General features: G+C 33.7%; 2 protein-coding genes across 2 annotated transcripts; both read left to right on the forward strand.

Moving 5' to 3' along the window:
* The first annotated feature begins 5,449 nt into the window (after positions 1-5,449).
* LOC132030610 (BTB/POZ domain-containing protein POB1-like) lies at positions 5,450-11,661 on the forward strand. Its single transcript, XM_059420312.1, has 6 exons — positions 5,450-5,955; positions 8,156-8,309; positions 8,536-8,677; positions 8,764-8,827; positions 9,744-10,023; positions 10,552-11,661. Exons 1-6 carry the CDS (start codon positions 5,748-5,750, stop codon positions 11,366-11,368), a joined length of 1,665 nt encoding a protein of 554 aa, XP_059276295.1. The 5' UTR covers positions 5,450-5,747; the 3' UTR covers positions 11,369-11,661.
* A 1,880-nt stretch (positions 11,662-13,541) lies between these two features.
* Positions 13,542-16,027, forward strand: LOC132069485 (uncharacterized). Its single transcript, XM_059462828.1, has 2 exons — positions 13,542-14,855; positions 15,399-16,027. The coding sequence occupies exon 1, from the start codon at positions 13,899-13,901 to the stop codon at positions 14,811-14,813; it is 915 nt and encodes a 304-aa protein (XP_059318811.1). The 5' UTR covers positions 13,542-13,898; the 3' UTR covers positions 14,814-14,855; positions 15,399-16,027.
* The last annotated feature ends 1,074 nt before the right edge of the window (positions 16,028-17,101 follow it).

Consider the following 17,101-nt stretch of genomic DNA (forward strand, 5'->3'; position numbering starts at 1 on the left):
TTTGGGTCGTGACATGTTTAATTTTTGTCCTCGAATTTGCTGTCTTTAATTCTAGCCCTTCAGCACTTTCAGCGCAGCATAAGTTTAGATTTCGCTGGGCAAAGCTACATTTAGCTTCAACATATGTATCACAACATCCCACAAGTTATGCCGAAAAAGGCAAAACCTTCAACACTCAATATAATCTGAAAAATACTACATAACTTATGCCGCATATTTTAATTCCTACAGAACTTGTGCCGAGCGAGATAAAAGTTCAATTTCTGAGGATAAAATGTTATGGTTATGTTGAGCGAAACAAGTCTAGATATTTTCTTTAAATGAGCAGCAGAGACAAAAATGAAAGAACACAAATATAAGGTGAAATATTAAAGACCACTGCGTTTGAAGGACAATCCGTGCAAAAACTTCTAAATAATTCGGGTCATTCGCACAAATGCCCCTTTTTCGGGGTAGTCTTTAATTTTTGTCCCTCAAATTGGTGTTCTTTAATTTTTGCCCTTCAACACTTTCAGCGCGGCATAAATTTAGATTTCACTCGACAAAGTTTACAATTAGCTTCAGCAAATATATCATAACATCCCACAAGTTATGCCGGACAAGCCAAAACTTTCAACAGTCAATATCATCTGAAAAATACTATACAACTTATGCCATATAACTTAATCCCTACAAAACTTATACCGAACGAGGCAAAAAATTAATTTTTGAAGATAAAAATATTACAGAACTTCAAGTTTGAATATTTTCATGGGAAAAGGGTCAAAAATGCCCCTCTACTTTGGGAAAAAGGCTACAAATATCCTCCATTACAAATTTGGGTCAAAAATACCCCTCCCTTCAATAAAGTTTTCAAATATACCCCTGTCTTAACGGAAATCTCCAACATAACCAGATTTTATTTTTAAACCCGACCCAACTAAATAAAAAACGCATATGGGTTACCCCTTCCTTTGCCTAGTGACTCCAGATGTAGGACTCGAGAACAAGTTGGTTGCATATGGGTTTGGGTCGGTTTAAATGGAGCGGGTTTAAAAAATGAAATCGGGTTATGTTGGAGATTTCTGTTAAGACAGGGGTATGTTTGAAAACTTTAATGACGGAAGGGATATTTTTGACCCAAATTTGCAATGGAGGATATTTTTAACCCTTTTTCCAAAATAGAGGGATATTTTTTTACCCTTTTTCCTATTTTCACTAAATGAGTAGCAGAAGCCAAAATGAAGGACCATAAATACAAATGACAAAACGTTAAAGACTAGTACGTTTGAAGGGCAATAGGTGCAAAAAATTCAAAAATAAACACATAGATATCCCCGTCCTTAGAATATCCTTACTTATCCCACTCGCCATACCAACCGACCTCATAGACATGTTAAAAAGCACACTCCATCGACACAAACAAGAAAAATGCGAAAAAAGGGAGGTGTCAATGGAAAGAACAGTCCTCTTATTTTTTGTCCTCGTACACGACAAACATTTTTCACGTAAAATTGAACTGATGAACACGCACTCACAAAAAAAAAAAAAAAAAAAAAGTAGGTTAGTAATTGAATTCACATAACAACAAACCAAGCAATTCAAACTATTCAAGAAACCACATTTCAAAAAATTGTGGTTTCACTTACTACCTGTACAAATTTTATTGCATCAATAGTAATTTTTTTTTTGTATATAAACCCATTGTTATTCCTTCATTTCTCAATTGGGTTTCTCTTAAAATTCAATTTTGTATCAATTTTGTGTGATAAATCTTTGAATTCTTTAATTTTATAACTCCATTTATGGATTCTGATTCATCAGATGGGTCAAGCGGGTCGGGTAATTCAGATTTCGAGTTTGCATTCAACGATAGCAATTTTTCGGATTGGGTTTTGAATATTCAGATTTTACATTAGTGTTTAATATCTTTTTGCCTTGGATTTTTGGTTTTCTGCTAATTTTCACAAATGAAAAAAAGCCCTATTTTTACCATGGAATTTTCTTTTTGTAGGAGAGAAGAAGAAACCAAAAATAAACCCATAGATATCCCCTCCCTTAGAATATCCTTACTTATCGCATCTCGCCATACCAACCGACCTCATAGACATGTTAAAAAGCACATTCCATCGACACAAACAAGAAAAATACGAAAAAAGGGAGGTGTCAATGGAAAGAACAGTCCTCTTATTTTTTGTCCTCGTACAAGACAAACATTTATCACGTAAAATTGAACTGATGAATACACACTCACAAAAAAAAAAAAAAAAAAAAAAAAAAAGTAATTTGTAACTGAATTCACCTAACAACAAACCAGGCAATTCAATCTATTCTAGAAACCACATTTCAAAAAATTGTGGTTTCACTTGCTACTTGTATAAAATTTATTGCATCAATTGTAAAAAAAAAAATTGTATATAAACCCATTGTTATTACTTCATTTCTCAATTGGGTTTCTCTTAAAATTCAATTTTGTATCAATGATAAATTTTTGAATTCTTTAATTTTACAACTCCATGTATGGATTCTGATTCATCAGATGGGTCAAGCGGGTCGGGTAATTCAGATTTCGGGTTTGCATTCAATGATAGCAATTTTACGGATAGGGTTTTGAATATTCAGATTCTGCATTAGTGTTTAATATCTTTTTAACTTGTATTTTTGGTTTTCTGCTAATTTTCATGAATGAAAAAAAAGCCCTATTTTTACCATAGAATTTTCTTTTTGTATCAATTTTGTGTGATAAATCTTTGAATTCTTTAATCTTATAACTCCATTTATGGATTTTGATTCATCAGATGGGTCAAGCGGGTCGGGTAATTCAGATTTCGAGTTTGCATTCAACGATAGCAATTTTTCGGATTGGGTTATGAATATTCAGATTTTGCATTAGTTTTTAATATCTTTTTGCCTTGTATTTTTGGTTTTCTTCTAATTTTCACAAATGAAAAAAAGCCCTATTTTTACCATAGAATTTTCTTTTTGTAGGAGAGAAGAAGAAACCAAAAATAAACACATAGATATCCATGCCCTTAGAATATCCTTACTTATCGCATCTCGCCATACCAACCGATCTCATAGACATGTTAAAAAACACACTCCATCGACACAAACAAGAAAAATGCAAAAAAAGGGAGGTGTCAATGGAAAGAACAGTCCTCTTATTTTTTGTCCTCGTGCAAGACAAACATTTGTCACGTAAAATTGAACTGATGAACTCACACTCACAAAAAAAAAAAAAAGTAGATTTGTAACTGAATTCACATAACAACAAACCAAGCAATTCAAACTATTCAAGAAACCACATTTCAAAAAATTGTGGTTTCACTTGCTACCTGTACAAAATTTATTGCATCAATTGTAATTTTTTTTTTTTTTGTATATAAACCCATTGTTATTCCTTCATTTCTCAATTGGGTTTTCTCTTAAAATTCAATTTTGTATCAATTTTGTGTGATAGATCTTTGAATTCTTTAATTTTACAACTCCATGTATGGATTCTGATTCATCAGATGGGTCAAGCGGGTCGGGTAATTCAGATTTCAGGTTTGCATTCAAAGATAGCAATTTTTCGGATAGGGTTTTGAATATTCAGATTCTGCATTAGTGTTTGATATCTTTTTCCCTTGGATTTTTGGTTTTCTGCTAATTTTCATGAATGAAAAAAAAAAGCCCTATTTTTACCATAGAATTTTCTTTTTGTAGGAGAGAAGAAGAAATCAAAAATAAACACATAGATATCACACACTCACACAAAAAAAAAAAAAACAAGTTAGAATATCAACAAAGCTTATCGAAACATCTCGCCATACCAACCTTCATTTCTCATCTCATAATTTTGACATGTTAAAAAACACACTCCATCGACACAAACAAGAAAAATGCAAAAAAGGTTTAATATCTTTTTGACTTGGATTTTTGTCTGCTAATGGAAAGAACCATAGAATTTTCTCTTATTTTTGTCCTCCATTTATGGATTCCGCAAGACAAACATTTGTCACGGTTTTGAAATTTTAATATCTTTTTGCCTGATTTTTGCTAATTTTCATGAACTCACACTCACAAAAAAAAAAAAAAGTAGATTTGTACAAAAAGAAAAATGCAAAAAGGGAGGTCACATAACAACAAACCAAGCAATTCAATCTATTCAAGAAATCACATTTCAAAAAATTGTGATTTCACTTGCTACCTGTACAAAATTTATTGCATCAATTGTAATTTTTTTTTGTATATAAACCCATTGTTATACCTTCATTTCTCAATTGGGTTTCTCTTAAAATTCAATTTTGTATCAATTTTGTGTGATAAATCTTTGAATTCTTTAATTTTATAACTCCATTTATGGATTCTGATTCATCAGATGGGTCAAACAGGTAGGGTAATTCTGATTTCGGGTTTGCATTCAACTATAGCAATTTTTCGGATAGGGTTTTGAATATTCAGATTCTGGTCATTCGCACAAATGCTACTATTTCGTGGTGGTCTTTAATTTTGTCCCTCAAATTTGTGTTCTTTAATTTTTTTTCCCTTCAACACTTTCAGCGCGACATAAATTTAGATTTCACTCGACAAAGCTTAGATTTAACTTCAGCAAATGTATCGTAACATCCCACAAGTTATGCTGGACAAGCCAAAACTTTCAACACTCAATATCATCTGAAAAATATTACACAACTTATGCCATATAACTTAATTCCTACAAAACTTATATTGAACGAGGCAAAAAATTAATTTTCGAATATAAAATATTACAGAACTTCAAGTCTGGTATTTTCATGGGAAAAGGGTCAAAATTACCCCTACTTTCATTAAAGTTTTCAAATATATCCCTGTCTTAACGGAAATCTCCAACATAATCTGATTTCATTTTTAAACCCACAACATTTAAACCCTGACCCAACTAAATAAAAAACGCATATAGGTTACCCACTCCTATACCTAGTGGCTCAAGATGTAGGATTCGGGAACAAGTTGGTCACATATGGGATTCGGTCAGATTTAAATAGAGCGGGTTTAAAAATGAAATCGAGTTATGTTGGAGATTTTCATTAAGACAGGAGTATATTTAAAACTTTAACAACGGAAGGAGTATTTTTGACCCAAATTTATAATGAAGGATATTTTTAATCCTTTTTTCAAAATAAAGGGGCATTTTTGACCCTTTTCTCTATTTTCATTAAATGAGCAGCAGGAGCCAAAATTAAGGACCACAAATACAAATGACAAAACATTAAAGACTAGTACGTTTGAAGGGCAATCGGTGCAAAAACTTCAAAAATAAAATCATAGATATCCCCGCCCTCAGAATATCCTTACTTATCCCATCTTGTCATTCCAACCGACCTACCGACCTCATAGACATGTTCAAAAGCACAATCCATCGACGCAAACAAAAAAAATACGAAAAAAGGGAGGTGCTAATGGAAAAAACAGCAGTCCTCTTGTTTTTTTTTTGTCCTCGTACGAGACAAATATTTGTCACGAAAAACTTAAGTACATAGAACCGATGAACACACTCACAAAAAAAAAAACAAGTAGTAATTTGTAACTGAATTCACATAACAACAAACTAAGCAATTCAATCTATTCAAGTAACCACATTTCAAAAAATTGTTGTTTCACTTGCTACCTGTACAAAATTTATTGCATCAATTTTTTTTTTTTTGTATATAAACCCATTGTTTTCCCTTCATTTCTCAATTGGGTTCCTCTTAAAATTCAATTTTGTGTGATAAATCTTTGAATTCCTTAATTTTATAACTCCATTTATGGATTCTGATTCATTAGATGGGTCAAGCAGGTCGGGTAGTTCAGATTTCGGGTTTGCATTCAACGATAGCAATTTTTCGGATAGGGTTTTGACTATTGAGATAATACCCGACCCGAAATTGAAAATTGAAATTGAAGATGTTGAAGACATTGTTTATTGGGCTAGGAAACGCAAAAGAAGAAGAGAAGAAATGAAAGAAAATAATGGTTTGTTTTTTTTGTTGTTGATTTTTTTTGTTTTTTTTGTGTGTGTGTGTGTGTGTGTGTTATGAGAAAGAAATCACGTTTTTATGAATGCTTGAATAATTTAAACCCATGGAATTTTGTTTGTCTACTATCATGTTACGTAAAAAGTTCATCTTTATTGTATTGTTTTTTTTTTTTTTTTAATGTTATGAGAAAGAAATCATGTTTTTATGAGTGCTTGATTAGGGTTTAATAATTTAAAACTATGGAATTTTGGTTTTCTGCTATCATGTTACATACAAAGATCATTTTTATTGTTTTTTTTTTTTTTTTTAATGTTATGAGTAAGAAATCATGTTTTTATGAATGCTTGATTAGGGTTTAATATTTTAAACCCATGGAATTTTGGTTTTTTGCTATCATGTTACATAAAAAGAACAGATTTTGAGTTTTAGAAATCATGAAATGGTTGTTTGTATGATGCTTGCTTAGGGTTTAATGTTTTAAAATCTTTAGAGTATTGGTTTAATGTAGATAAAAAGATCAGTTTTTTTTTTTTTAATGGTTTTTTTTCTGAATTTTAAATTAAGGTTTTGTTTACATCTTTTTAGTTTTTGGTTATTTTTTTCGTTTGTGTTGTGATAGAAGAAATCATGAAATTGTTGCTTTTTTGAATGCTTGATTAGGGTTTAATAATTTGAACTCATAGAATTTTGGTTTTTTGCTGTCATGTTACATAAAAAGATCATTTTTCCACCATAGATTTTTGCTTTTAGCTGAAGAGATATCAAGAAAGGAAAATGATTAGCTTTCTGATTCTGCATTAGTGTTTAATAAAAGCCTTGGATTTTTGGTTTTCTGCTAATTTTCATGAATGAAAAAAAAGCCCTATTTTTACCATAGAATTTTCTTTTTGTAGGAGAGAAGAAGAAACCAAGTAATAAAATGGATTGTTTTTCGACTACTATGTTAGGTTTTAACATCTTTTTGCCTTGGATTTTTGGTTTTCTGCAAATTTTCATGAATGAAAAAAAAAAACCCTATTTTTTACCATAGATTTTTGTTGTTTTAGGATATCAGAAGAAACTGAGAATTAAAATGGATTGTTTTTCGACTTATCTGTTAGGGTTTAACGTCTTTTTGCGATGGATTTTGGTTTTCTGCTAATTTTCCTCACTGGAAAAAAACTTATTTTTACCATAGATTTTGTTGCAGGAGAGAAGAATCAAAGATGTAAAATGGATTCTTTTTCGATTTCGCTTTTAGGGTTTTACTCCACTTGTTTTCCCCTTGGATTTTTGGTTTTCTGTTAATTTTCATGACTACAAAAATAAACCTACTTTTGACCATAGATTTTTTGTTGCTGGAGAGAAGAATCCAAGATTCTTTTTCGATTTCTCTCTTAGGGTTTAACACCTATTTTATTAGTAAATAGGGTTTTACATCTTTTAGTTTGGTTTCTGTTATACATATATCTGGAATTGGATTATCCCATTTGCCATTTTAACATAAAGGCGGTTTTTTCTCATGGGAATTTCTTTTCTATTAATGCATACAAAAGGTAGTTTACTAATCCAAAAGGAGTGGAAGCGATTTAAAGGATTCATATAGCTAAACTCAACTAGTTTAGAGTTGAATTATAGTTGTTGTTATGTGAAAGACAGTTTATTGATATAAGGTTTTTTCCCCCCTTGTGTCAATTGTGGTTGCATTTTCTTTACAGATATAACTGCTGCAATTTTCTTCTCCAATTTAGAATTCTCTTTTTTTTTGGTTAAAATAAAGGTAGGATTAGATTAGCATTCAAATTTGTTGTTATATGGCTGTGTTTGACGTTTAATCTAATGAGATGTAACTTGCAATGAAAAGCTTTGAATTTGGTATTGTTTGTTGGCTGTTTGAAATCGCACTTCAAGTGTACTTAAGTTTGTGGGTGATGGAAAAAAATTTCATTCTCGAACGTTTGTGGCCTATCGAAGAACAAAATGTACTTAGTCACGTAACCTCTCCCTGTTAGTCGCGTATTTGGGATTCTGCACTATTAATGACTCTACTTTTCCTATTTTTGCCTTCCGTATGCTCATCTCGTTCACTTGTCGGATGCAAAAGTGGACCCTTTCCCTGTTAGTCGCGTATTTGGGAGTTCTGCACTATTAATGACTCTACTTTTCCTATTTTTGCCTTCCGTATGCTCATCTCATTCACTTGTCAGATGCAAAAGCGGACATGGTCATGCAACGTGAGGAGCAGGCAGTAAATTGTAATGTGCTGGAAATGGAAGATGGTCTTGCTGATGATGAACAAGAAGAAGAAGAAGTTGTAGGAATGCTTGAGGAATCACCTTCCGCCATAGAGATGACCACTAACTCCCCCTGGTACGTATTCACTTCCTTATAATGGACTATTTTTTCCTGCTATTTCAAGGTTATCAGTCATTAGTGATTCTAACTCTTTCCATAAACTCCTGATTATCAAAGTATCTGGGACTAGATTCCGATATTAGCCACTCCTCTGAGTATATTATGTTCGTTGATGATAATTGCACTCTTACTTTGTAGTCTACATGATCATTGGCTATTTGTCAAGATTTTCTTAGACAAGTTTGATGCATTTTATAGGCGATGATGAAGCTTTTGAAAAACATGATTCATCTACGAACATGGACTCATCAAAATCCCTTCATGTGAGAACTTTATATATCAGTTCTCCCATTTTGGCAGTTAAGAGTCGATTCTTTTATAAGGTGAGTAGTGTCTTTAATATAATACTTTTTGCCTTAATTAGGCATTCCCTGTTGTTTTCTTTTATAACTATTTGTTTTCTTCTTAGTTGTTCTCAAATGGCATGAAAGAGTCGGAGCAAAGGCACGTAACTATACAAATTCATGCATCTGGTAAGTTCTAATTTTGACTGGTACTTTCTTGTGTGAAAGATTCAATTCATTCCTCTACATTTCTTTCCTGATTGAAAAGTGTAGTTGTACTGTTGAGTTTCAAGTTTTTCAACTACATTTCTTTCCCGATTGAGCATTGTCACACAGAATCACCACGCCCTTGTTCATACAATCTTTCCCCCCACTGTTAATACAATTGACACCTTTGGAAAAGTTTAGGTACATGCACAGAGAAGGAATAAGATGGTTAAGCAAGAATAGAGGTCTGATATCATCTTCATGAACGACTTATACATTCACGAATCACTTTTTTTTTTTGGTCAAGTTAACATTCACAAATCTCTTTGAGTGGTAATGGCTCACTTAAATTAGATAAAGATTGCGGTAATGACAATTCATAATTCCTCTCAAGGCAGGGTTGGAAAATGCAATGTTTTTCTGAGAAAAGGAGCAATGCATATTGTTAGGGTAAAAAACTTAGAATAACTAGCTTTTCCCTAGGAGATGATTTGGGTTTGTGCGAATCAGATGCATTTTAATTTACATCAAATAGAAATCATATGACCTACTACTAATGAATGAAAATTGAGATCTTCCTAAGGCTGCCAAACAACTAGATAAGTAAATATTACACAAGGAATTTCAGTAGTTATTAGCCTTAGCCCGGTACATAAATCCTATATTTTCTTTTTGATTATGAGATCTTTGACATGAAATATATTAGATACTCCCAGAGAGTCAATTTGACAAAGATTATCACGCATAGTGTTTGCAAGTTTATCAACATTCTTCATTCACTTGATGATTTAAATATTTGCAAAATCTATCGCGAAAAATCATCTGCAAATATTTTCTTCTGTTGTTGGTTGACAGTTTTCCTTTTTTAACTTTTGCCTTTCTCAACTTTATTGAGCAGAAGAAGCTGCCCTCATGGACCTGTTGAATTTTGTCTATACCAATACTTTAACAACTACAAGACCTACTTTTGTCCTTGATGTGCTGAAGACTGCTTACAAATTTGAGGTTGCATCATGCATGAGATACTGCAGCCGCTTACTGCAGAATTATCGCATGACATGTGAATCAGCATTGCTCTATTTGGATCTTCCTTTCAATATATCAATGGCTGATGAAGTTCTTCCATTAACAAATGCTGCAAAACAGTTTCTTGCTTTACGTTTCAAGGATATAACCAAGTGAGTAGCTCTATGTAGAAATATTAACTTTTACATTGTTCACTGATTTTTTATTTTTTTTTAAAAATAAATAAAATTAACTTTTACATTGTGAAGCTGGTTAAGCTTTTGATTTTCCTCAGTGTATTTCTTCATTTCATTGTCTTGATTACCACATAAGTGAATATCTAGCTGATGAAGTTATTCATTTTGTTTCATTAGTTCCAGGTTAAGAATTGACCTATAATAAAAACCTCAGCTTTAAATGCTCTAGACACTTTTCATGAGCCTCTTAACTATCTATAATACTAATAGAAGTATGAATGATTTGCATTTACATATCAGTCTTTAATTTAGTCAATTGTTACATATTGGAAAATTTTCACATTATTTTTTCTTTTAATTTGAAAGTGATCTTTTGTTTATTTGACTCACAGATAATGAATAACTTTTTCACTAACTGCTATTGGTGAGTGCAATGCACATGCATGCAAACTATTTGAGAAAAAAATTATCTTCATTTGCATTCTTTTTCCTTAAATCCTTCAGGTTCCAAAAAGAGGTATTGAATTTGCCTCTTGCGGGAATTGAGGCCGTTCTGTCCAGTGATGATCTTCAGATTGCTTCAGAGAATGCTGTCTGTGACTTTGCGTTGAAGTGGGCCCGGATGCATTACCCAAAGCCTGAGAAACGACGGGAAATATGGAAATCACATCTTTGTCACCTCATTCGATTTCCATGCATGACAAGCAGGAAGCTGAAGAAAGTCCTAATAACGTGCAATGATTTTGATTCTGGGCTTGCTTCAAAGCTTGTCTTTGAGGCTCTTTCTTATAAGGCTGAAGCACTGCATCGTCAGCGGTCAATTGCTTCAGAGGCGGGGAAGGAACTGGAATATCGTTATGTGGAGAGGGCATACAAATATAGACCTGTTAAAGCTTTCGTGTGCAAAATGCCTCGTCAGCAGTATCTTATTTACCTTATTTTGGAAAGAGATGTGTGCGCTAGCCTCTTTCCTTCTGGTAGAGTTTATTCAGAGGCTTTCCATTTGGGTGGACAGGGTTTTTTCCTGTCAGCTCATTGCAACATGGATCAACAAAGTGCATTCCATTGCTTCGGGTTGTTTCTGGGCATGCAAGAGAAAGGGTCAGTATCACTTGCAGTTGATTACAAGTTTGCAGCTCGTATCAGTCCAGGCGGCAAACACATTAGCAAATACAAGGGAAACTACACTTTCACAGGTGGCAAGATTGTTGGCTGCAGAAACCTGTTTGGTGTAGCTTGGACTACGTTTCTGGCTGAAGATAGCATATACTTCATTGACGGAACTCTCCGTCTTTGCGCCGAGCTATCTGTCAGGCAATAGAGTGTTTAGCAGCCTGTACCACAGTTCTGAAAGGTTTACATTGTAATGGTATCTTTGTGTTTTTACTTGAAGTGCACCACATATGAGCGAGAGTTTTGTGGGTTATAATGCTTTTTGTTACTTGTTGGCGTATACGCACTGTTTTAAATTAGTAAGAGTCAGGCTTGTTGAGTAGTTTCATATTTTGATCTTATAGTGACTTTGATCATGCTGATTCCAGTGGCTTTGGGATGTGTATTTAAGTACTTTCTATAAAGTTTCATCAAAGCTTTCTATTTTGGCCTGTGGATACAGATTCTGCTAGATTTTCAATGCACCACAAGCTTTAACTGCCTACTGTGTATGTACTTTGAGAATGCAAAGTAAATGTTGGTTTCCAGGTGAGCCTAGTGCAGGTACTCATTGTTCCTTGGGGTGGCAGAAGACAGCCAATGCCACCCATTCCATCAAACTGTTGGGCACTACTAACCTGTTTTACTAACCTGTTTGGCCAAGCTTTTGGTTTCCAAAAGTGTTTATTTTTTCAAACAAGTACTTATTTTAGAAAGTTGAGGCGTTTGGTCAAGCTTTTAGGAGAAAAATAAGTGTTTTTGAATAGTAACATAAGTTGTTTTTCAAAAGTTTTGAAAGTAGTTTTTTTCTAAAAGCACTTTTGGAATCTTTACCAAGCATAAGTTTATTGCTATAATATTTACAAAAATGTTTTTCAAATTGATTAGATAAACACGCTTAGTCTCCAAAAGTACTTTTCATAAAACACTTCTAAAGAACAACACTTTTTAAAATAAAGAGATCGAGGAAGCTTGGCCAAACACATTCTACAACGAGAATCATAAGGCCAGTCAACAGGGAACCAAGACATCACTGACAATATCTAGCGACGATAGTGGTGACATACGAGGATCTAACCTCCACCAACTAGAGTGTAGCTGCTCGAGGTGGTAATTTGGAAGGAACAGTGTCAAAGGAGCTTAAAATACTACTCCCTCCGTTCCATTATAAGTCACTTTAATCAAATTTTTTTGCCTTATAATAAGTGTCACCTTAGGAAATCAAGACATAAATTGATTAGTTTTTTCCAATTCTACCCTTAGACAATAAAGTAATTTCTAAGTGATGACTGAAAAAGCCACATAGTAATTTGGTATTGTTGGATTCTCAATGTCAAAAGGTTTACTTCTTGTGCATGCTCTAATCAAAGGTAAAAGTAATTTATTTTTATTATATAGGGGTAATTTGGTAAACTTCACATTGCATTATTGGTTTCTTAATATGCGTATTTTTGGGTAAGATGACACTTATTATGGGACGGAGGGAGTAATATTTTTTAGCCCGAAGCTTATATTGGTGGTTGGGAACGGGAATGGAACTCTATGAGATCGAATCTATTGTCGTCCTTCATTAGCTCGGTGGTAGAGCCCTCGGCTGTTAACTGATTGGTCGTATGTTCGAACCTATTTGGAGAGATCTGATTGATTCTGAATTCTTTAATTCAGGATAGAGGCTCGCTTTGCCCGTTAAGAGTAGGTAACCCGTTCTCTGTCTTTGTTTCTATTGCATTCTATCTCATCGTATGATTTGTTATGTTTGTTGTAGCGTGCCTTCTTTGACCCATAATATTCAAGAATGAGATACTCCGAAGCAAATGAAGAGACCATTTGGTTTAGTTGAATTGAAGTAGCTTTTTAAGCACCGAAGGCTGAAAAAATACTTTTTAAGGGTTGAAGCTGAATATTTGAATAATGGCAGGCTTTAGGTTGTGCAATGGAAGTCACAACCTAGATCATGGCCTTCTTGATCACTCATCAAACTTGTGTCCATATAAATCGTAGTTGTTCCATCTTTTTACAAAAGATTTTGTCTGCAAAAAGACAAAAGAACATGCACTAAAGTCAATGTGATAATTCCCGCATTCTATGGAAAATCTATGGTCTCTCTCTATCAAAAGACAAAGTCATCATTGCTTCACCCTAAGGTGGAATCCCTATTATTAAGCTAATGGGACCAACTTAAGCATGACTTTGAGCATCTAACCCTACTCCTTTTTTCCTCTCCTCTATTTTCAATTGATGACGTTGGAGTCTGGATCAACTTGGGAGGATCTCGACTATTTCATTAAGTATTTTTTTTGGTTTTCCATTCGATGTCTATAATTTCTATTTGGCTCCCGATTAATTTTGTTTTTTGTTTTGCACCCGATATGTAACACCTCTACTGCCCCCGACTAATCCGGTACATGTTACCTTCCAACCAGAACAAATACTTGGTGACTATGCCGACCAACACGCAATATAAAGAAATTACCTATCTTTTTTTTTTTTTTTTCCTACTAGAGTTTGAACTCTCAACGGTTTTCACCCACTTAATTGTCACACCCTTGATTATAAGTTATAACCCTACTTCTTAGTCCAACAGAGAAAAAGACTTTCCATCTCCAACCCTTCTTTCTTCCTCAGTTTAAGCCATTTTTCAAGCTCACCATCCTTCATACCGTTGGAAAGTAAAGCAAACCAAATAGTTACCGTATTCAATGAACTCCAAGAATGGATCACAATGGCCAAGGAGATCAAATTTTGTGCACAACTTGTACATACTTCTCTTATTCCTCTTCTTGAAACTCTTTCTTCTTGTTCAATGTTCTAACAACAGCCTTACAGAATCACTAGAAGTTATTCTTCATGAACATGCTTTCAAGACTTTAGTTCACCAACATACTGGATCTTTATACAATGCTAGTGTTCCTTCAAGTCTAGCAGGTATGAAACTCTCACTAGTGAGGTTAAGAAGCAAGACATTATGGGAAAAAGGTGCAAATTTTAGTGGATTTTCAATTCCTCCAAGAACTATTCCAGTACCTTATGTTAAAAGAATCCACATTGTGTACAATGATTTAGGCAACTTGTCTTCTCATTACTTCAATATATCAGGTTACAGTCTCTTAACTTCTGTTATTGGTTTCATGGTTTATGATGCACCATCACATATTAGCAACATTACAAGTCTCGCAAAGATTGATCTTAGACCAATGGGACAACCTATATCGATCGAGTTCAAGAATTTAACATTGATGAAAGGAAGAACAATAAAGTGTGCCATGTTTGATGAAAATGGAAAATTTGCACTTAATGAAATGAGGTTTCCTAACTTATGTTACACAAGAAATCATGGTCATTTCACTGTAGTGTTACCTTTAGAGAACAGGAAGAAGAGGAGAATATGGGGATTTTTGGTCATCGGATTTGTTATCGGGCTATTTGGGGTGGCATTGGTGGTTGTTGTGGGAAGGATGGTGATGGGAATTTTTAAAGCTAAGAAAACAAGTAAAATGGAAAGAGAAGCAGAGGAAGGTGTGTTTTTGGGAAATATTATGGTTGGTAGAAGTAAAATGCCTGTTGCTAATGTCACAAGAACTCATCCAGTACTTGAAGGACCATGTTTTCCATAGTTGTGTCATTTTATTGAGATTAGCTGGTTCTGTGTTTTAAAGGTTAAATCTTTACTTGTATAGTCGCATTCCCATAGGTGTTAGCACAGAATTTTCATGACCACTTTGAGAAAGTCTTTTGACTTCTAAAATACATTTCTAAAACTTAATTTGGATAGTTGTAAGATAAACCTTAGTGATTTCTACAGTAGTATATATTACACCATCTAGTGTGGTCACTTTGTTTTTAATTTGATAATTTATACAGTTATGATAGATGCTAGGCTTTCTGCAATTTCTTTTTGGTAAACTGTAAAAATTACCATAACTAACAAAACAACAAATACACCTAAAGAGCACTCAAATCCACATGCCACCTTCTAGAAAGGGTTCTTGAGAATGAGTTTTCCTATTCAACCAAAGAAGGTCAAGTCTTTCTATGGTGTCCTTTTTGATCTGTGCTATGACTATATCTGTATGTACAACTCTATTCTAAAACACTCTTAAGTTCCTAGCTCCCCAAGTATGATATATTGCACCCCCCAAAATAGCTGCAACTATCTCCTTTTTGAATTGCTCGCAATTCTTATGCTTGATCCTCTCCAGCACCAGTTTAGCTTCTCCAGGTCAGATTTGAACTTCAGCCCACTTCATCAATTCAGAACTGACTTGCCTGAACCAGCTACACTCAGTAAACAAATGTAAGGTGGTCTCTACTGTCTGTGCATCACAAAGACAGCAAGTGGCATCATCAACTGGAATATTCAAATGCAGTAACCTCTCCTTTGTAAGATACCTTCTCTGCACAGCTAACCACATAATAAACCTGTGTTTTGGCTGTGCAACTGCACTCCATATCAATTCAGCCGACCTCCATCTCCGCTGATGTCCCACAAGCTATTTATAACCTCTAGTGATGGAATATTGTCCATCTGGAGTGAGGTGATAGCTATCATGAGAGTACCATATTCTCATATCTTCCTTTAAAGAGTTCAACTTTCTCCAGTACTAACTACTGTTAAGTGCAGCCTTGTGCATCCATGCTTTTTGCAACTTCTATTCTATTCTATAAAAATTCAGTCATATTTGCTCCAATTTTAAACACTATGTGATTTCTTTTCATTTGCTTAAACCTTAATGGACATAGTTGTCCGATACGATACTTATGTTGATGAGAGAGAACATGTATCCTCTTCCTTTTTGCCTAAGCCGTGTTGGACAAAGTTATATGTCCTGTAGAATAATCAAATTGCACCCAAGTTTGGGTACCATCTTTATCGAAAAGTGTATATACATTCAATATATATTAATCCGTCGTTTGAAAGGAACATTAATCAAAAACTTCGTTCGATCAAGATAAATGATACATGGTTAAAGCGCCATCGAGACATCAAAAATTGAGAGCCCCACTTTCCTTTTCTTCGTGTCTTTCTTTTTTCCTGTGACAAATTAAAGACCAATGATGAAATCTAGAAGAACTTCAGATAATACATGAAACCATTTTTTTTTCTGATATATTAATACATGAAACCATTAGGATTATATGATTGATAATCTACAGAAGTCAATACTTGAAAATATTAGGATTAGATGATTGATAATCTACACAAGTATGAATTTCAATACTAGTGCCTGCAACATTTCGATAAATACATATCATGGTGGATAGTAAATCTAACGAACCACTTCCGGTTATATTTAACAATCACAGTTCATTTGTTCAAAGACAGAGTCGATAAAAATCTAAATGATTTAAAGTTGTTGGTAGTCCTACTCCTAGTTCTCATATGAATAATCCTAAGTCAAGAGTCCAAACAATAGTATGAGTGAACAATAATAAAATAACTAAACAATAATTATAATTTATTTCAGACAAAAAGGATCAGGTACAACAACTCTCTTTTGCGTAAAAAGAAAAGTCAATGAGTTAATGACTATTAAATGAAATTTTGGATTTTAAATATGGGTGGTTCTTGAATCTTAAAAGATCAAATTGCAAGTAGCATCATATTATTGAACCTTCGTTATGCAAAAGAGTCCGGAGCCAAAATGCCCCCAAAAAATGGATTTTGAACCAAAATACCCAACAAAAAAAATGTTACAAAAATACCTTTAGGAAAATATCGCGCTTAAAGCCAAGCCACGGCCGGAGCCGTTAACTGCTTTAGCGCAGTATTTTACTGCGCTAAAGATTTTTTTTTTTTTTTTTTGCATAGCGCAATATTTTACTGCGCTATAGCTAGCACTAAAAAAAAAAATTGGTAAACCTTTTTTTTTTGCAACACTTAGTGTGTTTTTTCATACTTTGA

This window comes from Lycium ferocissimum, chromosome 9, assembly GCF_029784015.1.
Source record: "Lycium ferocissimum isolate CSIRO_LF1 chromosome 9, AGI_CSIRO_Lferr_CH_V1, whole genome shotgun sequence".
NCBI lineage: Eukaryota > Viridiplantae > Streptophyta > Magnoliopsida > Solanales > Solanaceae > Lycium > Lycium ferocissimum.

Excerpts from the sequence above, each read along its gene's own strand:
- LOC132069485 (XM_059462828.1), top strand. The coding sequence starts at position 13,899 with ATGAACTCCAAGAATGGATCACAATGGCCAAGGAGATCAAATTTTGTG.
- LOC132030610 (XM_059420312.1), top strand. The coding sequence starts at position 5,748 with ATGGATTCTGATTCATTAGATGGGTCAAGCAGGTCGGGTAGTTCAGAT. Across the intron at positions 5,956-8,155 it reads AGAAATGAAAGAAAATAATG|CGGACATGGTCATGCAACGT; the intron begins GTTTGTTTTTTT and ends CAGATGCAAAAG. Across the intron at positions 8,678-8,763 it reads AGAGTCGATTCTTTTATAAG|TTGTTCTCAAATGGCATGAA; the intron begins GTGAGTAGTGTC and ends TTTTCTTCTTAG.